Genomic DNA, 23,222 nt, shown 5'->3' with positions numbered 1-23,222 from the left:
ACAAATCAAGAGAGAGCACTTCTTGATAGAAGTGTACCTATGAATCTAACTTGAATAAATCCATCAAAATATTGAAAGAGATGCAATCTTAAATAGAGCTTGACTTGTTGCAAAAATCCTCAAATTTTTCATCTTATTCCATCAAACTTCTTAAGCATACTAATCCTTATCCTTGTCATATTTGTTGAAGAAAAAGTCACTAGATTTGGTTGTGAGATAGATCTTCTTGCTTTCTTCAACTGCACAATTTCTTGTCATAGACTTTGAACTTTTTTTGTAGGCATAGGAATAGTACCTCCATGATTTGTATTGGAAATATGTGAGATTTCTACACTTAGAGTATTCACAAGCTCATAAAAATCTACAATAGTTGCAAATCTATTTTCACTTATGATAAGAATAACATCCATAATCTTTCCTTCCATAGACAACTTAAACAAATTTAACAAGTTAAATTAAAAGAAGATAATTGACAACCTCTAATATCAAATGAAAATTTCCACAAAAATGGATAATCATCTCTTTTTAAAGAAAAGATTAGTATTAGAAAACAAGATTATTTGTTTAAAGGTCGATAGTCCACAACCTTCAAAACACAACAATAGTAGTGGAGTAATCCTCTTACTTTTAAAATAAGATAGAAATAATAAGTTAAGACTTATCAAATTGTCAAGGACATGAATTTTGGAAAAAGAAAAATCATCAATACATTCTTATGACATTGAAAAGAACTAGAAAGTCATTCAAAGTGAATATAATATTAAATTAAAATGACTATTGGCAAAAAAAATCAAACTTGAAAGTCTTAAAACTAGACAAAGGACTAGAAAAGCATTGATAAGAGTGAAGAAGGCTTTATTCTTGCCTCCATATATACTATTAACTAGGAGCTATGTGACGATGTCTTATAGGACCTTTAAAACATGTTGATTTTGGAAGACACATATCTTGACTTACAAGGCAAGTTTTTTATATGTGCACTACATAGTTAGCTATCAATACATGATTAATTTTTTGACTAAGTTTCTAACCTACTAATTAACTATAAATACATGTAAAGTCAAAGCAATGTCTATAGAGAAGTTTCTTAGAAGGTATTATGAAATTAATATATTTTTATCTACTTTTACTTACTTCTATGTAATTATATAGGTATTTATAAGAATATATATATATATATATATATATATATATCTGTGACAAAAAGTGAAAATAATTCTATTGTAATGTGGTGAAAGAAAAAATCTATATTTCTTTTATTACAAAAGGATTGACAAGCTAACTTAGAACCTTGGCCACTTCCAATGACCAAATCAAGTTTCTTTCATGGAATTAATAATTAAAATGAGTCATTCACTATTATGTAAGCTACTTGCAATATATAATGTAATAACTCAAAAGTGGACAAGGATATTGCCATTGAATTTTAAACTTAAGTGAATTAATATATGGAATAAAAAAAGAGTGCTGAAAGAGACAGGGTTACTTTATCTCTTTTGATATTGAGTATTAGCTATAAACATGTAGAAAAGCAGATTCAATGAAAACATCAATTAATGTTGTTTGATAAATTTAAATAAGGTAAGCAAATCAGTAATTTAAAAATTTTGAGAGTGTATCCCTACAGAAAAAAATATGAAAATTGAGAATTCATGTTATTCAACTGTTGGCTCATACATACCAAATAATACAACTAAGGAGACTAGAAATAAATGATCCTTCCAATAGAAAGCAAAAAAGGAGTCTATATGATCATAAATAGAGATATAAGAAGTGGTTATAATTGTCTAATAAATTCTCTATAATTCTCCTCTTTTTGGAGGTATTGTATTTTTGCATATACAATGACTCAAAAAACTATTTCAATATTGATAAATTTTGGAAAAAATGGAGTATTTCAAATGAATTGTAATGAATAATAACATGTGATTTGTACAATAAATAAAGTATTCCTTTATAGCTATCAAATAAGCTTAGGTTAAAAAGAATATATTAGGTAATTGTGGAGCTATGACCAATTTAATTTGAAATAGTATTGAAACAATTTTTTGAGTGTTGTGTCTAATTTTTGGATTCTATTGATTTGTCAACATTACATCATTCTATCATAATCAGATTTGTTATGACAATATTATTACTAATCTAATGACATCATTAATGCTTACTAGTAGCTACAAAAGCACCATTCTTAATTATAATTTTTAGCATGGATATATTCCAAATTACGACATTTAAGGACCTTCTAGAATCTTTTGTTAATTTTTAGAACCTTCTAGATACTTTTGAAATCTTCTACAATCTTTTAGAAAGTTCCATAGGCTTCTAGAAGCTTTTTTAGACTTCTAAAACTTCCATAGAAAGTACCATAAACTTCTATAACATTCATTATAGTAGGAATAAGAATATTTGGAACCTCTTTTGCTACAAATCTCATTCTTTGTCTTTAATCTTGACATATTTTTTTCTCAGATTCTTGTTTTCTTGCCAATTCCTTCAACAAGTATGAAATCAATTCCCTGCTCTCTCCAAGACAACATCACCTCTATTTTTCTTCATTCTCAAAAATCTTATTGCCAAATTGCTTTTAAACTTAGTTATAGTAAAGCTACTACATTTAGGTTAACAAAAAAGATCACTTTTAATAAGAAGAATCTTAAATTAGGCAGACCAAAGAAGCTCACTGTAGTAGATGAAAGAACAATTATTTGCCAAATCAATACTAGGAAGGCTGAAAATATTGTTGAGGTTACTAAAAAACCTTAAGAATATTATTAATAATCATGAGTCAAACCAAACCATTTGAAATATTCTCAAGAAATGGAATATGAAAGCCATGGTGAAGAAAAAAAAAAAAAAAAAAAAAACTTTACTATCTACCTACCATTAGAAACAATGCTTGGATTTTGCTTTGAAGTACAAAGAATGGACTGTAGAGGATTGGAAGAGTATTATTTGATCAGATGAGACAAAAATCAACAAATTTGGATTAGATGGCAGAAAGTGGATGTAGAAACAAAAGAGTCATTCTTTGCTTGATAAGAAGATCTAAGAAATAGTTAAGCATGGAGGTAGAAATATAATGGTATGGAATTATATAGAATGGAATGGGATTGGAAGGATGGCAAAGATTGAGAGGAGGATGGATGCCAAGCAATTTGTAGAAATTCTTGAAAAAAACTTGCTGTCTAGCATTGAAGAATCTAGCATTTTTGAAGAGAAGGTGATTTTTTTATTAAGATAACAATCTCAAGCATAACTCTAAACTAGCATGAAAGTAGTTTGATCATCATGGGATTAAAGTAATGGATTGGCTTCCTCACTCTCTTGATCTTAATCTTATTGAACATCTTTGGAAGTACCTCAAACACTAGCTCAACACCTAAAAGATAAAACCAAAGGAATTTTGGGAATTATAGAAAAAAATAGGTGCAAAATGGAATAATATTGAAGCAATTTTGTGCCAAAAAGTTAATAGAAAGTATGTCTAGGAGGTTGGAAGCAATTGATCTATCAAGGCCTAAGGAAGTCCTACAAAGTGTTAATATGTAATTGGATACTATACTCAAAAAAATATTTCAATATTGTTCCATATTGGATTCGTCATAGCTCCACAATTACTTAATGGATTCTTTTCAACTTGGATTCATTTGATAGCTGTAAAAGAGTACTTTATTTGCTATACATATCACATATCATTATTCACTACAATTCATCTATAATACACAATTCTTTCCAAAATATGTCAATATTGAAACAATTTTTTGAGTCATTGTAGGATCCCATGCAGATTTAAATTGGTAAGTCATTTGTAGGTGTTACTTTGTGGCATAGTTAATAGTTGTTGTAGATCAAGAGGAACAATTCCGCCTTCAACAGTTGGCAGAGAAAAAGTTGTATCAAACGATTGGGCTTCATCTCATCAATTATGGTATAAATGCAAGGTTCTAAACCCAGAAAAGAATGCAGCAGAGTTTGTTTAAGGCGCCTGAATGGACACAATTTTTTTACCAACAGTGGTGCAAAATCAATATTTTGGCTATGTGGATGCAAAACATACCAGATTTAAAACTTATTGGGCCCAATAGTAGTTTTGTACATAATAGTATGCAGTAATCTAACCCACCTGGCTGGACCTAGCTGGGGTAGTGTACTCTAACACACTGCACTAAAGAAATCTTTATCTGTGTCTTAAAAAAATAATTAATAATAATAACCAAAAGCCCATCAGAAACTCGGGGAACATGCAATTATACACCCGCGTTCCCACCAGACAACAGGTTGGGGACTCGAGTTCTCGGAAGAGAGAACGGTTCCCGTACGTTCCTCGTCAACCCGTGCTCTCGCTCTCTCGCTCTCTGGCGTCGCGCCCCTCCTCGTCCTCCTCGTCCGTTCAATGAAGGGCGAGGTTGAAACGGGGGTCCCTTCCCTCCGCAGATTGCTTCCTCCGCAGATTGCTTCCTCCGCAGACTATTCCGCACCTGGGCCATTGCACCACCTCCATCGCCCATCTGTGCTCTGCGAGAGCGACCCCAAGGGTGTTGAGAACGCGGAACTTCCTTTGATTGCGTGGGTCAAAAAGGGAAAACTTCCGAGATTGTGAGGGGGCTGGTGGTGATGAGGTGCGTGCTCGACTTGTATTGCAATCAGTCGTCGATCTTTGTAGCGTTGCGGTTTGATCCCAGCTTGTAGCTTTGTGCTGGTTTTGGTGCGTAGCGTGCTTTTGGACTTGCGGGAGAGGTTGGTGTTGAGAGAGTTGGGAGGTGCAATGAGCTGTGGAGGGGGAGATGATGATGGATGCTGGCAGATTGGGGCAGTGTGACAGCAATGTGCCCAGTGGGGGTCCACACGGTGATCGTAACTTAGATATCAGTTTTTTAGACATTTGTACTGAATTGGTGTTAATCTTCCCTGTGATGATGTGTACTCGGGACGATGGAGTTGCCAGGACGTAGCTATGGATTTAGCTCGGATCAGGAGAAGGTGGGAATTGTTTACTTTCGGCACCGGAATTTCGCAAAAGCTTTATAAGCGCGCACTAATGTGTACCTCGATTTGTGCTGGCAGTCGTACGTTTGACAAAATCCTCCCTCGATACCATGGACCTCGTAACCTGGCCACCTCGCATTTAATGTCCTCCTCTGATGGTTGTTTTCTTCGGCTTTATCACATTTTTTGGACCTTCAGTTTTCTGTGAATTCCTAGATGAATCTCACATCCCTACTTAGCGTGCACGATCCCTGCTCATTTGGAGCAGTTTTCATCGAACCAATTGTGGCCAAGTTACATGCACAATGTGCACAGATCAGAACCAGTTGCTCCGTGGTGCAATCAATTTCGTGCAAGGAAGCTCTGATGGGAAGCAGGGGGATGAGTAGCGACTGGAACTGCGCAGCGATATGGAGGTGAGAACTCGGAGAGATATGTCCCAAAGATGACAGAGACAACCCAGACAGGCGCACGTTCACCTTTCAGACCCTTGCCATGCCACGCCTTGCTCGCAGTCTTTACAGCTTTCATCTTGGTGGTGGTGGCTGTGAATCCCGACGGGAAAGCGCTGCTCGCTTTCAAAGCTGGCTTGGACGACCCCACAGGGATTTTGAATTCCTGGAACGACGCCGATCCGTATCCATGTTCATGGGACGGGGTTACGTGCAACGAAAACCTCAGAGTACAACTCATCTTGCTTCAGGATACGCAATTGTCGGGTCCAATTGCTCCCGTGTTGCGCAATCTCTCGGAGTTGCGTACCCTCGTCCTCTCGCGTAATAACTTTTTCGGGCCGCTGCCCTCTGAAGTCGGCCAAATTGGTAGGCGCTTTGGGAAACCTTTATGATTGATTTGATTCAATTTCGGTGCAAGAGGCATGGTTTGGGGATAGCTGAGAATGAAAAAGAATTTGTGCAGGGAGCTTGTGGAAATTGAATGTGAGTGACAATGCGTTGTCGGGCTCCCTCCCTTCATCGCTCGGGAACTTGTCTCGCCTCCGCATGTTGGATCTCTCCAAAAACGCATTTACGGGGGAGATTCCACCCAATCTTTTCAGGTACTGCGAGACCCTACGGTACGTCTCTCTCGCTGAAAATGGATTCACCGGGGTGATTCCCGACACGCTCTGGAGCTGCACGACGCTGGTGGGCGTAAATGTAGCCCTCAATAGCCTGCAGGGCACCGTACCGCCTAAGCTGGGCGGCTTGGTACATTTAGAGTTTCTGGATGTGCACAGGAACAAGCTCTCAGGTGCCATCCCCTTGCAACTGGCGCTTCTATCAAATGTCATCTACTTGGATTTCAGCAATAACCAGCTCGCGGGTGGTATTCCTCCGGCAATTGCCGCCTTGAAGCTCCTGAATTTCGTCGATTTTAGCAACAATCCCATTGGAGGCTCTGTTCCTTCGGAGATTGGCGGTCTCACAGCTTTGGAAAGAATGGGCTTGTCGAACATGAGTTTGCAAGGGAATATTCCCGCGAGCCTCGTCAATCTCACTTCTCTGCAAAATTTGTAAGCCTCCATATCCTGCGAGCTCCAGCAAGTCCATTTTGATCAAGGCGTGAATTGATAAGACCTGTGTTGATGATCTGTGCAGGGACATGTCCACCAACAATCTGACGGGGGCCATTCCCCCCGAGCTAGGGCAGATTGCAGCCATGCAGGACTTGTTCTTGCAAAACAATTCTTTGAACAGCACCATTCCGGCGAGCCTCGTTAGTCTTCTAAATTTGACGGGTTTTAACGTCTCCTACAATCGCCTCTCGGGGAGAATACCAACGACGAATGCGTTTTCCCGGTTTGACAATTCTTCCTATCTTGGCAACTCAGGTTTGTGCGGGCCACCGCTGAGCTTGCGTTGCGAGCTGGAGTCATCGCCGGAGCCGCGCGTGCACACTGACCGGCGGTTGCTGAGTGTGTCAGCACTGGTCGCAATTGCAGCCGCTGGTTTCATTGCGCTGGGGGTGGTGATCATTGCTTTATTAAGCATCTGGGCAATGCGTAAGCAGAACCAGCAGCCGAAAACTGAAATTCTTGTGTACGAAAGCACGCCTCCGTCGCCGGACGTGAACCCCATCATTGGCAAGCTCGTCCTCTTTAACAATACGCTACCCACGCGGTTCGAGGATTGGGAGACGGGAACAAAAGCGCTTCTGAATAAGGAGTGCCTGATCGGGCGAGGCTCCCTAGGGACCGTGTATCGGGCCACCTTTGACGATGGGTTGTCGATCGCAATAAAGAAGCTCGAAACCTTGGGCCGGATAAAGAATGCGGAGGAGTTTGAATCTGAGATGGACAATCTCGGCGATGTGCGGCACACGAACATCGTCACCTTGCAAGGGTACTATTGGTCGTCATCAATGCAGCTCATGTTGTCGGATCACATTGCAAACAGGACTCTGGCCTCGCATTTGCACCAGCAGCCGGGAGCTCAGACATCCCTGGTGTGGTCGCGGAGGTTCAGAATCGCCATCGGCATAGCGCGCGGGCTGTCGTGTCTGCACCATGATTTGCGGCCGCAAGTGTTGCACCTCAACTTATCCTCCATGAACATCCTCCTCGATCAGAGCTTCGAGCCTAAAATTAGCGACTTTGGGCTGATGAAACTGCTACCGATTCTCGACACGTACGCCGCCAGTCGAAAGTCTCTCGAGACGCGCGTGTACTCAGCCCCGGAGCTTTTAGGCCCACAACCGAGTGTGACGCCAAAGTGCGATGTGTACAGTTACGGCATGGTGTTGCTGGAGTTGATGACGGGCAGGCACCCTGATTCGAAACCCGATGGTGGACCGAATGCATTAGTGGAGCTTGTGATTCGAACTTTGGAGAGTGGAAATGGACCAAACTGTTTCGATCCCAAGCTGACTAGCTTTCCGGAGAGCGAGGTCGTTCAAGTTCTGAAACTGGCTCTTGTGTGCACCTCTCAAGTGAGTAGCTCCACAACTTTATCTCTGTCAATTTGCGTGCGCTTCGTGGATCTTCTCTGCTAGCAGTTCTTTGATATCTAGATGTGTGTGTGTGTGGTTGTTCAGGTGGCCTCAAATCGACCAACAATGGGGGAAGCAGTACAAGTATTGGAATCAATAAAGCCCTCTGGATCGTGGACGTCGAGAAGCCCATCACCTTAGCCAAGATTGAGCTCAAAAGAATAGTAGTTCCTCGCACCCGATTGCATCTGATACCACCATAACTAGCTCGGCAGTGACAGGAATTTAGTCTTCCGCTCTCGGGACTTGAACGCTTTCGAAGCTCGCAAAATTTCTGCAGGAGGGGTACGATTAAAAGCCTCTGCTTGCCATCCTCACCACCCTCAGTTTCTTAGAATTTTTTGACTGCCGTCCGATTATGTCAGGAGCTCACGCTGATCATTTGTTTGTATTGCAGGTCGAAGAAAATGATTTAATATTTTCAGTAAGATAATAAGTCTTCAACTCCTCTCAAATTGGGATCTTTACTTTCAAAAGCAGCAGCAGCCCCATTCTGCTCCAAGGACTCGCAACGCTGGCAATAAAGCTTCTACGCTGTTCGCACTTAAAATTACTTGTATGAATGTTACGTCACGGTTTTTCACAAAGTACTGAAACAAATCCTAATGCACTGCTTGCGCTGCACGTTTCTGGTGTGTTCGTGCTCGTCTTATTGGTATCTGAAAATAGCAATCTTTATAAGCGATCGAATTCTGATGGTTGTTTTCCCAAAGCTGATGGTGCTGAGAGGCAAGTGAAAAGTAATGCAAACTCTGCATGGCTTTTGGAACTGTTCAGAGTTCTTACTTTCAAAGTACACATGAATCTACTCGCTATTTTAGCAACACTAAAGTAACTGTATGCATCATCATTAGCATCCCTAGGCGGTTCATTAGATTTTCATGATATTTCAACGCCCACAATTTATCATCTGCTGACTTACCTATAATTTCAACGTCTAAAATTAACATTCAACCATATTTCTATTTGACTACATACATGTCTCTGTTTGATTTTGGGGATTTGCTTAACCAACTAAAGGCTGAGAAGAGGGCCTTCCAGTATTGCAAGGGGCAATGAAGATCTAGAAACTGGGAAAAATGCACTCACTTGCTAGATGCCAAACAGATATGTCTCAGAATTTATAATATTCTTTAGCTGTGCGAATTCCCGCTCCGCTTCAGTGCTGTAAGTCAAACGTTTACATACGCCCGTCTGCGCCTTGAGGCTCTTGAGGGCAGTCATGTCCACAACTATTTTGAGCCTCAACTCTGGCAAAGTAGCAGCACGTCAATTCCTAATTTAGATGAAAGCAACGCACTTCGTAGTCTATCTCAACATCACGACGGTCCATATCAATCCAGCTCTGCAACTGCTAGGAAGGTGATTTCTGCAAAGCTGGTGATGGGGGTGGTGACTAGGAAGAAATCTCATGCTCCACAGCAGCTGATTGCTGAAAAAGTATCGTTGGCTCACTCAGCTCAAGAGACTTGTGCCTACTGAATCGATCCACACATGGATGCAACTTGGAATAACAAATGTTAAAGAAAACAAACCAAAGAGAAACAGGACATGACTTCGTGATTGAAATTTATCCCTGATACAGTCCCCCACAACCAAAACTCTGGATTACATACAGAAAGTTGTGGATCAAATGTATCAACCCAAGGTTTCCACAAGAAAGAAGTGAAACTAAGAAGGTTCAATAAAGTTACAGCATCTAATGCTCGCGTGTATTTGGCAAAAGTCATAATTTGAGATGAGAGCTCAAGCTTCACTGCAGATGAACTCAGTCAATGGTGGAGAGAACAAAAATAATTAAATAAATAAATAAAAGTTGAAAGGAACATCCAAGTAGGACTGAAATGTACTTGCAAGTCACGGGGACATAAATGGTTCACTTTATTTTATGCTTAAAAAGAAGTTGTGCGTGCAATGCTGCCTATTCTATACACGAGCCAGCGAAAATGACTGAGTATTAAGTGACTGGATAACATGTAGACCTATGTTAGATTCTACACTTACGAAAGCTAGGCTACTCATTGAACTGTCAAAACCAAAATGCAAAAGCATGCAAAACTTTAAATCGGTTACAAAAGCCGGAGATGCCTAGTAAGTGTGTCCACAGATGCCTTTGTTCCTGCAACAGAACCACGAAGAAGCCCTTCAGAAAATTGATCTTAAGGCAAACTTCAAGATTACTTGGCGATAATACAGACCATGCGGGAGTTACAAAAATTTGTCTGATGTACAGAGGAAATTCCTAGAACCAAAAAACCCTGTGCTCTTAGTGTTCAATTAAACGATCAACTCTACCTGGCCCGATCACAAGAACCGTCTTCGATCCAGCAGCCACCTGGTCAGACAATTTGAATATTTCGAGGGATTCAGCAGCAGATCTTGTGATTTTGTAGTAATTTATCGTAATGACAAAAGTCAAAGGCTTGAAAATTCAAGTGTTAGAAAATGTAGCATCTTCAGAAAATATGATAAAACCTGAGTTCGACCAGCATCAGCAACGGTGTAGGTTGGTAGCCCAGCGCCGTCTGCTTTGCCGCGCAGCTCATTCCTATTCAGTATAGCATCATAATCCAGTGCACCACACAAATTATGCTGGATGTAGTACTTTTGAGCTTCTGACCTCACAACGTCTCATCCTAGAAGAGTTGATGTGGGTTCAAATGTTGGTTAAAATATGCTGTCGAAATTTACCATACAAATGTTGTCGTTATTTAAATGCTAATAGATCCATGGAAATACACGCACACACACAGTGTCTTACATTTCTTTCTGGTTTCTGCATGTTACAACAATTTTAGGCTGCCCACAATCTTCCCATCTCTTCAACAAAGCTCTGTTTCTCGTAAGAAGTTCATTATATATGCCGACCGCTGCATCTGCGAAGTATAAGTGGTTTCAGAGTTAGAATATTGAGCTTGGGCCTTACGAAAACATGCAAGATGTACAATGAATGACCGCAATCTTTTTACTTCAAGTGAGCTACATTTTAAAGAGCACGACAGTAGGCTGGTGATCATTTGCAGCAACTCTCTAATATCCAAAAGAAACATCCCAGAACTGCGTAAACTTTCCTAAGCCCGATTGTCTTACAATCTCTAGTGCAAATCTCAACAGCCATAGATTATGGATGAACTCTAAGCGAATCTTTTCAGAACAAAAGGACATATTTTCTAAAGTCATAGTAAGAGATTATCTTACGTGCACATTGAGCTGCAATCTTCCCTCCTCCCATTTTCAGATCTTGACGAACGACAAAGACCTAGGCCAGAGTAACACTTTGAAATGTTCCATACTAAAAGTCTGACATTTAGAGGTAAAATCGAGAGCAGACAGTACGAGAATGACAAGCGTAGTCAATCTAACAAGACAGAGGGGACTAACTAACACGGTGAACCTGTACCATTAAAAGTTATCCACGATCTATATGCGATGATCTGCCTCACGCATTCAAATTCTGGTTAGAGTAAGGTCTTACCATTTTCAACTCCTCACCATCGTCGCCTATTTGGCTGACACTTTGGTTTCCAACAATTCCTTTCTTCTTAGGAACTGGATTTTGACGAGAACTCCCAAATCCTCTCTTAGGCAATTCCACCCAAAGGCCTAGCAAAAATCCTACTACCATACCTGGCAGTAAGCTGGCGGGGTTTAGGGCTTTGGCCAACCATGGCTGTGTCTTCTTTTCCCTCCCCTACGTATTCAACAAACTGTGTGTCAGCACAAAACAGATTCACAGCTGATCACCTGTCACCAGAAAGGGGCGTTTGGTAACGAAATCACAAAGAATATGACGAGTAGGGTAGTTCAGGCCTAAATTTGAACTCTTTGAGAGGATACGTGAGAGTGTGGTGTTCTAATTCAAATGCTCAATACTTAAGCCCTAATTCAACATATTCATGCCATTCGCACACGAGTTTAGCACAATCTGCAAACGAACAAAAAACAAAACAAAACAAAACAAAGCAAAGCAAAAACTCTAAGGTCATAGTACGAAATGTACAAGATAGCAATTCCCTCGAGCTAAACAAAAACTTCGGTCGCAGGTTCTCCAGAAAATATACGAAAGCCGCAAGGAAGCTCAACACAGATGAGATACGAGCAATCCATTGTCTCAAACGTCATCCCCAATTGTGGTTTATTTTCGTCAGCGAGTCAAGATCCTCTTCCACAATTGTATAGATACTCCCTACGCGCACAAGGGTAATCCATTCCCAGACCCCCAAAACACCGTCGCGAGTCAAAGACATGAAAACCAGAACACAAACAGGTTGAACGAAGAATCCGCGACAAACGAAACCACAGGCAGCTGGTTGAATGATGTGAGGACTCACGGGCTGGTGAGAAGCTCCACGGCCGATGCGTGACCCAATCATCGAACCCAGTTCGCGAGTCCAAATTCATGCGCCGTCCCACTCCTGCTGCATCTCTCTCCCGCATCATCCAAACTCACAACACACAGCGCCAGCTTCGTCGCTGCGGACGGTGTGTGTGGTGGCCAATGCGTCATCGACGATTCTCACCGACGTTCCCGTCCGTCGGACGACGAACTAACGAGGAGACGTTCCTCGTTCATCGACCAACAGGGGACTAAGCATGCCGAGCAAATTCTGCTTCACAGGAATTCAAGGGGCGAAATGGAGACTGGTTATTAATGGGGTGTAAGACCAGGAAGAATGGTTGTGTGGAATTGTATTCTTTAAGATGATATTATAGAAGATGTGCATGTGGGTTTGCACAAGAGAATACTATGTTCAGTGAAGACTAAGAAGCTTATTCTTTGATGAGGATTGGGGATGTAGTTGAGTGCATATGTTTTGCACCCAACCTCCTTTCCCTATGCATAACATTATATAGAGAGAGAGAGAGGGAATTGTTAAATTGACCCAAGTATTTACTAAATTCACCCTCCCATTTTAACCATCATTAAAAAAATTCTCCATTGCTGGAGAAAAATAGTTGGATCCTCAATTTAGAAAATTCTTGGGTCTATTTCCCTTTATTTATATATATATATATATATATATATATATAAGAACTAGTTGGAGCAAGGAGAACTTCTTTGGCGTAATCAATTTGAGGATTTTGTGCAATCTGTAGGCAAAGTTGGTTTGTACTACATTTCAATACATTGAAGCTTTAAGAATTTGTGGACATACTTCTATATATATATATATATATATATATAATTCTATTTATTTTGGAAGAAAGTGTGTTTACAATGAACTTACATTTTCTTATGCTGTTGAACATTGTTAATTAGTAAGGTAGTTCTTACCTTTATTTGTTTTTAAAATTAAAACGTCTTTTTTAAAGTGTTTTGGCAATGATTTGTGTAAAAATCATAGTATTTCATAGTGAATTCCTATTGCAGATTGAAAACATAGACGTATAATATTGATTTGATAAGAGTGTGCTATTTGTTTTTGGTATGTCATGTATATTGTGTTGTGAAATAAATGGAAGTAAAGCTGTTAAATTATTCTTTTTAAATAATCCTTGAAAAACTCAAACATTTGTAAAAATTCGTATAGCTGATGTGTGTAGTAATATTAGGAAATATTTGTGAAACTAAGTTTTTAATATACATACATTATATATATATATATATATATATATATATACACGTTTTTATTTTTGTTTCCTTTGTTATTGGGTAATGGTGTGACACATATATTTCCTAAATTAGTCGCCCATTATCACAATAAAAATAAAAAATCAAGCTTCTACAGCAAGAAAAAAAAAAGCATCTTGGATAAGCCCCCTAAAGGACAATGCTGGAAATACCTTACTATTGATCTTTTTATTTTGAAAAAACATGATTGTTGACCATTTTGAGAATACTTGTAAAAATTGAGCAGAGGTTGATTTTTTAGACAATTGACAAGTTTTTGGAAAGATAATGAATTAATTTCTATAAATTCAATACCTGCCAATACTTACAAATGAAAAAACATACATGCATGAATAAAACTACAACTCCTGTGCAATACCACGAAATTTAAAACGAATGCTCAAAGCATCACAATTTGCAATATTGTAAATGTTACATTAATACATTATCACAATCACTCTTGAATACATCAACTTATGAATTCGATACAAGTTTTACTCTTACTACAAGAGAATTAGAATAAAAAATACTAACAATCTAATAAAAATCTATTGAACAGTACAATAAGGTACAACTTAATAACTTGAGTTTGACATACCAACTTATTTCAAACAATTATATCCTAAAATCAATTTAGAGTGTGTCTCCGCACCGCCACCGCCACCGCAACGGAATCGCCTAGGCAATCTCGATCGGGAGGCCGATGTCCATCTCGTCGACCCAAAACGATTCTTAGTACGATGCGTAAGGACGTGGTGGAGTACAAATCATAGAAAAGCATGTACCTGCAATTGGGTCTACACGATCGGCGCCGCACACTCGAAGGGAGCAACGGGAAACCGCTCTTTGTCGGTGCAGTAATCGTAAACCATGAAGTTGTGATTCACCCATTGCATCTGGCCGACGCGGTTGGCGGGTATGGATTGAAACCACTCCGCGTTCCACCACTCGGCTGCAATGGGAAGAGACAGAGAACGCGTGAGAGATCATTGAGGTGGGGTTTGCAGTTGCTGCAGCAAGCTAAAGTTGATCGCAAGCGATGAGGAGGGGAGGAGAGGGGCGGATGGTAGCTTACTTGAGGTGGGAGCTACACAAGGATCGGCGACCGAGGTGGTCACCGTCTCATTGACCACGCAGGAGTCCATGGTGAAGTTGGCGTAGTGGGCATGGAATGGGGCATTGTTGAAGTCGATCTTGTCGAGGCCACCGCGTGTTGCCCAATTCGAGGCGTCGAAGATGCTAGAATACACGCCCATGGGCTGCTTGCTCAAGTAAGGCTGGCCGTGCGCTTCGTTGTTTTGGAACACCCTGATTAGCATGTCGTCCACGTACATCCTACCAATCCAATGCAGTCCAGTTTATTGGCCCACCCCTATTCCTGACTCGCAGCTTTTAAAACTTGTGAAAGAGGAGGGTTTCCGACTGCAGGGATGGTCATGGAAAGAGGAGCTTACGAGATGGATTTGTGATTCCAGATGACGCTGTACGTATGAAACTCGGAGCGGGGGTCGAACCATAGAAATATCCGCTGCTCTCGGTTGCCGATTCCGTTGGCATACACGTTTGTTTGCAGAACATAAGGCTCTCCGGTGACGTTGCCAAGAAACTCAAAATCTACTTCATCGTGGTTGTGGCCCTGAGACGAAAGCTGCAATGTACAGTAAGGCTCACAATATCAGGAATGTGGACAATGACTACGTGAAGAGTCATCTCGTGCACAGTATTTCGGGAGCCCATAAATCTTTGGTTAATTCGAAATCTGCCAGGCTCCCGCCCAAATTCTGTACAGAACGAAGAAGCGTGGAGAAGTGTCAAGAATAAACAAGCGAGTAAGAATATGCGGCGGATAAAGTCGTTGAAAATATTCTTGGAGCTCCCTGTTCCCAAGAGAACTGAAGACCAGTCCTCCCACACCGTATCAAAGGTTCATTCACGAAAGCCAAAATCTCACAGAAAACCCCCAACCTCGTGATAACCACCATCCATGACGAAAAACGTTCAGGCTGATGAGATATATACTAGGGTCTGTAGATACGGATAAGATCCGGCAAAGCAGACGTCCGCTGCAGTGAAAGCTAAAATGAAAGCTGTGAACATGACGACTTAACCAAGCAGCATGGAACGATCACATACATAAAAAGCTGTAACAGTGCCTGCAGAGTTGCCAGAATGCAGCTTAATCGAGGCTCGGAAGTAGCCGTACAAGTATTTGCTTGTGGACGATACAGCCGTTCCTGCACACCGATAACGTATTTTCAGCAATCAATCATCGTGCAAAGCTTGACGTGAGAAGATGCCCGTTACACTGAACAATCAAACACTGAAGAAAATATTGCATTGGTAAAAAATGACTCAAAACCATAGATGGCCTAAACGGCAGCCTGAACTGAAATTAGTGTGCACAAATTTAATCCCCACAACAAAATACCAAAAACCATCTTAACACGTGCATCGCAAAAATCTGTACACTCGACTGCAGTACACTGGTGCTAGCTAGATGAGAATAGAAATGCGACATTACTCATGAGTTTCTCCTCGCAGCCTTATCAGCACAACCGGGGCACTACAACAATTTGGAACCATTTGCGCTTGCATCCAGCGCATCCAGAAATAATTACATTACAATACGACCGTACAGGTTACTATCATCAGGACTTCTCAACAGAGCCAATTGCTGTACTGCCACGCTCAAAGACGAATTGTACACTGATTGATGTGATAAACAGTGAAGTTCTCTCCGACTAACGCATGCACTAACTGACCTTCGAAAATTGTTAGTTAATCAGCTCCAAACTAATCCTGAGCCATAAAAATGCCACATCACCCGCGCACACACACGTACTTTCCCGAAACCGAGATCGAACCCAATCACAGATAATTTAACAGCCTCCCAATTGAGCAATCCAGCTCACCTGATTGCCTATCGAGGCTCAGCTGAAGCGTGTGGCCGCCATCCACAGCCGCCACATTGGATTCCGACCACGCCACAAAGAAACTCTTCTGAAACTTGGAGTACTGAAACGGCGTGAAAGTGTTCCTGATGCTCAATGGCCTACCAGCTCCACAACCCCGTATCATGCAGCTGCAGCTTATCAGCGCCAGCAACAGCAACATCATCAGCTTCGACAGAGCCATGGCTTCGAGCTGAGTCCACTCACAACGAGGCCAGAACTCCGTTGAGGAATCGTCTCTCAGCTCACAACTGACGACGACTCTACATTCCCACAGCTTAACCACCAGCTTCAAGTGGACGCCGCCCCCAACAATCCTGGAGACTTCCGGTAGAGCTCAACAGAATTAAGCCCTTATGCATAAGCTGGTGGAGTCTCTATCGGCGTGACGGGAACAGGTCGGTTCCCGTGCCCGCCTCTTGTCTGTGTGCACACAAGGATCACACTGGCCAAGGCTTGGCTATAGTCCTGCTAGACTTGTCAACCTCTGTACTGCCCCATTGTTTGGTATTAGTCCTTCTCGGCCTCTTTCATCAAATTTGCAATGCATTATTTCTTTCGTCAACGACTTTTGTCAGCCGGATAACGAGGGATTCTGAAGACGTGACAAGCTCCATCAAGTGAAGTCAGGACTAGTCTTCATAGACAATTGAGACGACAATTTAGGGAACGGAGCAAGATCGTTGCTGCAAAACTTACCTGTTGCAAGCTTGTGCCGTCGCTGGTAATGGGGGATAGTTGGCGATCTACATACAACTCGTCATCAGCCAGTCATTGTGAATTTGTGAGCTATTATGAAATGGCTACAACTAGTAATTATGCTTCAGTTATGAGTGTAGCAGGGTAAAATCAACTGCGCAAAAAACATCTTATTTTTGGGAAAACGCCATGTTCACCATCGTCAAGCAGACTTACCTTCACTTCATCATTGGTAGTGTGAATTTGGACTTGTCCCAGTTTTCCGTGCTTTTGTCAAGGGTAAGATCCTAGACAACCTCTGAAAACCATTTTGAAATCCTACCCACTCTACATAGCAAAAGTTGTTATCAACTACGAACTTCAAACCTACCAAACTCCACAAGGATGCAATCAGCCCCTTCTCTGCGAGGCTTCTCGCACAATGATGAACATACGGACTACCTACACGATAGGCAATAGTAAATGAAAGCTACTGTCTGATATGTTGAAAGATCTTATGTCCATCCCAGTGCTGACATTTTTTCGATTTTCAAAATAAAGTAATCGTGGCCGGCATCAGTGCTCAGACAGCAACAGATAACCAACCAATCAAGACCGGTGATATATCGAGAGTCATGCTCCTAAAGTCACGAGAAGGTTGCATTTACTTCCAGTACCAATGCCCTGGCACCAGATTTGTAAATTTAAAAGCTTTACAAATACAATTAACGGAATCGAAATCCAGCCCATCAGTCATCATCTGAGTTATCAGAATCAATGGGATAAGTGTTCTCTAAAGGAATATCTTCAGTGACACGAGAGTATTCATCGACTCCCACCTTTCTCCGGCACTTAGCATACAAACTGTTGAATAGACACGAGGAGCAGGTAGTAATAACTAATGTAAGCAGGATAAGCAAGATAGGGCTCATCATAGGACCGCCCTTCGCACCAAAAATCCCTCTCTTAGCACTGGCATCGTAGAGGGTTTGCAGATCTATTTTACTCATTCTTGCGTCATCCAGTTTTTTCCATGTAAGTATATCTGGAGTGGCTTTTGCAACTCCCTTCTTATTCTTCAGAGAGGCTTGGACCACTCGAGCTCGTCGAGACCATCCCACCTTCCTGCACCACAGGATACACCAGTCACACTGATGAGTAGCAAAAATGAGCGCACTCGAATCTGGAAATAAATTGAACCATCCATAGTCACCTCCCAGTATTCTCAATAAGTCTCATGAACAGCCAACTGATAAATTCAACACGAATAGAAATACAACACGAGTGCGACGACATTGAGAGCTGGTTAATAATCTCGGCAAATGATTAGAAAAGGTGTCAACAACGCAGATGGAAATGGCAAGGAATGGGTGTGTGCTTAAAAAATAACTGTGATTGTTGAAGACTTGACATACCCGTATGCATGATAACCTGTGCCACCACCGTAGCAGAGATGGATGCCCAATAGGTCCCCACAATAATCATTCGTGTGGTCATGCCCAGCAAACGTAGCCTTCACGTCTCCAGCTTGCAAAAGCGCTGTAAAGAAGCCTGAATTTATCGAAGGAGAGAGAACAGCTTCATGCTTCTCACCAAGAACCTTGGATGGGTCCTTTAGTACGGACTCATATTCGGGAATTGGAATGTGGATGTATGCTAGCGCTGGAGTTGGAGTTGATGCCTCAGGTGCTGAACCCTAAACCATTGAAGACCATCACCCAAATTGCAAGATTACAATCTTAACCTAATTCCGCAAACCTTAGAGTGTCCTTCCCTTGATAAAAGTTGGAAAAAAATAACACAGAAAATAAAATAAAATAAAATAAAATAAAGTTACAGAGTACATATTCATATTCTAACATAAATTTCAAAAAATGTTACCGTAAGCATCCCTCACCCGAAGCTTGGCTGCTAGGAGTTGATACCAGAGGAGCTGGTTTGCTCGTATCCAATCATAACCGCCGACGGAAGGTACCTTTGAGTACTCCCCAGTGTCTAGAAAATAAAGGTTTAGCAAACTCGTGTTCTCGGATTCTGATCCTGACGGACCAAACACCTGGAGGTAGTAGTTTCCAACGCCATTGACCTGGACAGGCATCTGACTTTCGTCTTGACCTAAAAGAGACCCCATACTGGGATTCAAGATTTGCGAAAGGGAGTAGTCCATTTGGGTCAAATACTTCATCACGTCTTCTCTGGGAATACTTGATTCGTGGTCATGGTTGCCTAAAATTGCAGCCCAAGGTATCTTGGCAGCGATCACAGGTTGAAACGCTTCGTCCATAGATTTTGTGGCATTTTTGGAATCGAAGTCGATGTTGTCACCTGCTCGAACACGATTTAAGATCCAAAATTTAAGATATGAATCGTGTATTGGTGCAAACCACCTTGCCCAGCATCCAGACAAAATCCATAAAAGATGGGCCAAACAAGTTATGTTGCATTTACTTAGCCGCTCTTAACATTGAGAGGAAACGGCAACGCTGATCGAGTGGATGCCAACCAAACGCACCTGTAAAGACAACGAGATCTGGTTTTTCGCTTGATAGAAGACGCTGAATGAACAAAGTGGTGTTCTGGTCCGAGCATCTCCTTAGCTCTTTAGCTACCAAATCTCGGCATGGGGTTTTTTCTCCATTGGCGTAGTGCATATCTGCAATCTGCGATCCCCGAACTAGTCCTTCTTGTCAGATTTGACGAAATGAATCTATTAAGGAGATAAATTCACTAGGATGCGTACTTCATCACCAGGCATCGGCGACGAAGTTGAATTTGCCATTGCACAAAAACCTCCCAATTCTGCCCCTAGATTTTAGAAAATCCACAACCCTGGTAAAATTTTATGTGACTTAAACCTAAGCTTTCAAATCCAAAAATGCTCTGCGCAAGTACAGGTTTCTGCCATGCACACCTGAAAATAAGATCATCTCTACTCATACTGCAACAATTCTATAAAATAGACAAAAACCCTACAGGCACAGTACCTGAAGAATTTTAAAGATGCCCTCGCTGTTGAAGTGCAGAGTTGTAGGTGCAGATGGATCCGCGCTTACTAGCGGAGAATTTGGGAACAGCAAACTTCTCCCCGACACAATCAACAGAAAGACCAGGTACCTCGACGGACATGCTAGAGATGGCACCCATATCCAATCCATACTCCAAGCACCAATCGAAATGGCTGGTTTTCACACCCCACAAATTCTGAAACCTTCACTTCCTCAAAAGAATCCACCTTACCAACTTCAACAGTACATGATCCAGGATCAAATTTGACCCAGTTATCTCCACTGCTCAATTCTTCACTAAGAATCGAATTTTAGAAAGATTATACAATTGCGCAGTAAAGTGAGCAGAAATTCCAAGCCCATGCACACGTAAGAGAGGCACTATCGGGAAATTCTCCGTTACCGAAGGGAGGTGGAGACTCTTTTCGGAAGAACTTGGACCGTCCAGATTGTCATCGAGCGGTTTGACAAGTCTGTTCGTCCAAATGGTGTTTATGAAGCTGAGGGGAAATCCTTCAAGAATTGTCTTCCCTCGTTGGGCTTCTCTGGGTTTTTCAGCATACACAATCATGCTATTAGTCTCGTAGCAGGATTTGCAGGTTTAGATTTAGGCATGGCTACTGTAAGGATGAGGATGCTGCTGCTTCCCTCGTCTTCTAATGCGTCAATTATTCGCCGTTTCCTCCATTCTCCCTCTCATCTTTCATATCCTTTGGTCCCTTCTGCTCCTTTGCCTTCTTCGTTTCTTTCGCTGCGGCCCCGCCCACCCACAACCCTTTCTTCTCCTCAGACCTTTTTCGCTTCGCCTATTCTTTCTCTTCGTTTTGCCCCTCAATCTTTCCAGGTGCGCTGCGGCGGCAGTCTGAAAGCTAAGGGTAAACCTCGTGGCCCACTATGGCGCCAGCGCAAAGGTGTCAGCAAAGAAGCATTGCAGGTTGTGTTCGAGCTCAAACGATGCAAGGGCGACAAACAAAAAGAGAGAGTGGTGAGTGGTTTCCTTCTCCAATCAGAATCCCAGCTCTCTTCATTTTGCGACATTATATGTCAGACCTAAATTGGTGAATTCTTTGTGGTGATTCTAGGTATTGCAAAACAGTGCTTCACGGTTGCTGAAGATGGATTTACTCATGGTGCTTGAAGAGCTCCGTCGCCAGCAGGAATGCTCCCTTGCCAAGCAGGTCCGACCTAAATGTTATTTTAGTTTCACCTTGAAAACTCCATGTGCTCTGTACGGGCATTGCTTTTAAATTCTATCTCTGTGAAAGCATTCACTTCCTTCCTCCCAATCGATCGAGCCGATTCTCTACCTCTCTCTATCACATCTTGGATAAAGACCCTTCAATGTTATATTCATCTTCATCAATCTACAAGTTTTAACATGATTCTATGAAAGTTTTGTACTATTAACACGCTGTTGGGTAATTCTATTCAGGTCTTTGATATGGTGCGTAAAGAGGAATGGTACAAACCCGACGTATTTTTGTATCGAGAAATGATGGATACATTTGGGAAGAATAAATTGATGGAGGTATGTCTTTGTCCATGTGTCAGGTCTAATTAATAAGGATCGGTTCATGCTTTGTTTTTGAGACTCACCTGTTGTATGATCTATGCCTTCATGCAACTGTGATCACGACCCTCAATTTATTCATTTGGGATCTGTGGAGGATGTCAATCACAAGTCAAGATCTCCTACATGTAACTGTACCACTTACCTTGTGAGGAATAATGTAGAAACTCACCATTCGAGAGGGTTGCTACAATCATCAGGTGACGGGAGCAAGTGCTAATTTGTTCGACCTTTCTTTCTCGTCCACAGGATGTTGAGGAGTTCTATCAACAGATGCAAGAAGAGGGCCTCGCTCCAAATGCCATGATACTGACAGAGATGATGGGAGCTTACATCCGCAACAACAATATCACCCGCGCATACGAAATTTTTGAGGAAATTGAGCAAGGAGGCCATCAGCCAGAATACGTTATGTATGAAATCCTTTGTCGTGGGCTGAAGAAAGCAGGAGATTTTGAAAAGCTGAAGATTGTCATGGAGGCTTGTGAGAGAAGGTTTCCAGACAGTCCACCTCCATTCTCCAAGATGGTTATGGAGCGTGGCATGTGATCATCTCTTTAAAAAAAGGCTATGATTATTTTGACCCTCTTGACATATAGCATTTTTGTAAGACTTTGAGACAAGTAGTTACCAAACGAGAATTCTTGGAGATGAGCATTGTTTAGGGTTTAGGGTTTACATGTACTGCCCTTTAGATTCTCCAAAAAACTCTGTAGGTGTTTTAAGAGCTTGAGAGTTGGCATCAGCGCAGTTTTAGACTCTGATCACGCTGGGCAGTGGCGCAAGTGAGAAACTTAGATGTACATTTTTCAACATCTTTACAGTATCAGGTGAATTCCACCTCGCCTATATTTGCACTTTTTACATTTGCTCAATATTTCATGCTAGAATACTAAAGATGTTGGAGCCTGACAGTAAATCCAGGATTTCATTGAAGGTGTTTAGTTCATCAACCACTTCATTAAGGTGTGGCTTGAGCCATGAAGGAATTGTGACCTCATATACCTCACAGATTAAGATATACCCATTTGAATGTTTAAATGTAAATTTTAAGTCAGTCTTAACGTATATTTATTTTTATATCATTAGTTTGTCTAGTACAGATGAAACCATTTGTCTAGTACAGATGAAACTATCTGCGTATAGAACATGGAAGTATTAGTTTCAATGTTGATAATATTACTACTTAAAGTTACATACATTAGACTTTATTTTTGATAGAAAATATATCACCTCCTTCTAGTCACTAGAAAGGTTAAAAATTACCTGAATAATGATGAACCTTAAGTTACCTAAGGATTGGAAGTTGGAACCAAAAGATTGGCAATTCAGATCCCAACAGTGAGATTTTTAATCATGCTTGATAAATTTTAGTCTATAGAGATAACGACTCTTTGATGTTTTGAAATAAAATAAGGCTAATAATTATAAAT

General features: G+C 41.3%; 5 protein-coding genes across 11 annotated transcripts; 2 read left to right on the top strand and 3 right to left on the bottom strand.

The window, feature by feature from the left end:
* The first annotated feature begins 4,445 nt into the window (after positions 1-4,445).
* LOC112283103 (uncharacterized) lies at positions 4,446-8,655 on the top strand. Of its 4 annotated transcripts, XM_024521428.3 has the most exons (7): positions 4,446-4,619; positions 4,946-4,980; positions 5,065-5,807; positions 5,905-6,499; positions 6,585-7,914; positions 8,020-8,259; positions 8,372-8,655. In XM_024521428.3, exons 3-6 carry the CDS (start codon positions 5,432-5,434, stop codon positions 8,113-8,115), a joined length of 2,397 nt encoding a protein of 798 aa, XP_024377196.1. In that variant the 5' UTR covers positions 4,446-4,619; positions 4,946-4,980; positions 5,065-5,431; the 3' UTR covers positions 8,116-8,259; positions 8,372-8,655. The 4 variants fall into 4 exon arrangements, with proteins under 4 accessions (XP_024377196.1, XP_024377193.1, XP_024377195.1 ...); XM_024521425.3 differs by having other exon boundaries at positions 4,451-4,619; positions 4,946-5,807; XM_024521427.3 differs by lacking the exon at positions 4,946-4,980 and having other exon boundaries at positions 4,481-4,619.
* A 1,181-nt stretch (positions 8,656-9,836) lies between these two features.
* LOC112283269 (uncharacterized) lies at positions 9,837-12,422 on the bottom strand. Of its 2 annotated transcripts, XM_090251239.1 has the most exons (8): positions 12,306-12,422; positions 11,975-12,160; positions 11,450-11,665; positions 11,173-11,233; positions 10,736-10,850; positions 10,450-10,522; positions 10,270-10,309; positions 9,837-10,093 (listed from the first exon to the last, which is right to left on the bottom strand). In XM_090251239.1, exons 3-8 carry the CDS (start codon positions 11,597-11,599, stop codon positions 10,044-10,046), a joined length of 489 nt encoding a protein of 162 aa, XP_090107365.1. In that variant the 5' UTR covers positions 11,600-11,665; positions 11,975-12,160; positions 12,306-12,422; the 3' UTR covers positions 9,837-10,043. The 2 variants fall into 2 exon arrangements, with proteins under 2 accessions (XP_090107365.1, XP_024377553.1); XM_024521785.3 differs by lacking the exon at positions 11,975-12,160.
* A 1,549-nt stretch (positions 12,423-13,971) lies between these two features.
* On the bottom strand, positions 13,972-17,915 carry LOC112283771 (putative xyloglucan endotransglucosylase/hydrolase protein 7). Of its 2 annotated transcripts, none has more exons than XM_024522889.3 (7): positions 17,452-17,915; positions 17,236-17,282; positions 16,498-17,023; positions 15,719-15,819; positions 15,040-15,233; positions 14,661-14,920; positions 13,972-14,537 (listed from the first exon to the last, which is right to left on the bottom strand). In XM_024522889.3, the coding sequence occupies exons 3-7, from the start codon at positions 16,718-16,720 to the stop codon at positions 14,383-14,385; spliced, it is 933 nt and encodes a 310-aa protein (XP_024378657.1). In that variant the 5' UTR covers positions 16,721-17,023; positions 17,236-17,282; positions 17,452-17,915; the 3' UTR covers positions 13,972-14,382. The 2 variants fall into 2 exon arrangements, with proteins under 2 accessions (XP_024378657.1, XP_090107364.1); XM_090251238.1 differs by having other exon boundaries at positions 16,498-17,131; positions 17,452-17,594.
* Positions 17,862-20,603, bottom strand: LOC112283770 (putative inactive purple acid phosphatase 29). Of its 2 annotated transcripts, none has more exons than XM_024522886.3 (5): positions 20,199-20,603; positions 19,727-19,874; positions 19,112-19,539; positions 18,630-18,910; positions 17,862-18,339 (listed from the first exon to the last, which is right to left on the bottom strand). In XM_024522886.3, the coding sequence occupies exons 1-5, from the start codon at positions 20,367-20,369 to the stop codon at positions 17,964-17,966; spliced, it is 1,404 nt and encodes a 467-aa protein (XP_024378654.1). In that variant the 5' UTR covers positions 20,370-20,603; the 3' UTR covers positions 17,862-17,963. The 2 variants fall into 2 exon arrangements, with proteins under 2 accessions (XP_024378654.1, XP_024378655.1); XM_024522887.3 differs by having other exon boundaries at positions 19,727-19,888; positions 20,199-20,473.
* LOC112283773 (uncharacterized) lies at positions 20,559-22,653 on the top strand. The gene is made up of 4 exons (XM_024522890.3): positions 20,559-21,204; positions 21,302-21,397; positions 21,652-21,747; positions 22,039-22,653. The coding sequence occupies exons 1-4, from the start codon at positions 20,833-20,835 to the stop codon at positions 22,336-22,338; spliced, it is 864 nt and encodes a 287-aa protein (XP_024378658.3). The 5' UTR covers positions 20,559-20,832; the 3' UTR covers positions 22,339-22,653.
* Positions 22,654-23,222: the final 569 nt, after the last annotated feature.

The sequence above is a fragment of the Physcomitrium patens genome, chromosome 6, assembly GCF_059467195.1.
Source record: "Physcomitrium patens ecotype Gransden chromosome 6, ASM5946719v1, whole genome shotgun sequence".
Taxonomy (NCBI): Eukaryota; Viridiplantae; Streptophyta; class Bryopsida; order Funariales; family Funariaceae; genus Physcomitrium; species Physcomitrium patens.
The sequence above is the reverse complement of the archived record's forward strand: the minus strand, read 5'-3'. Positions and strand labels throughout refer to the sequence as shown.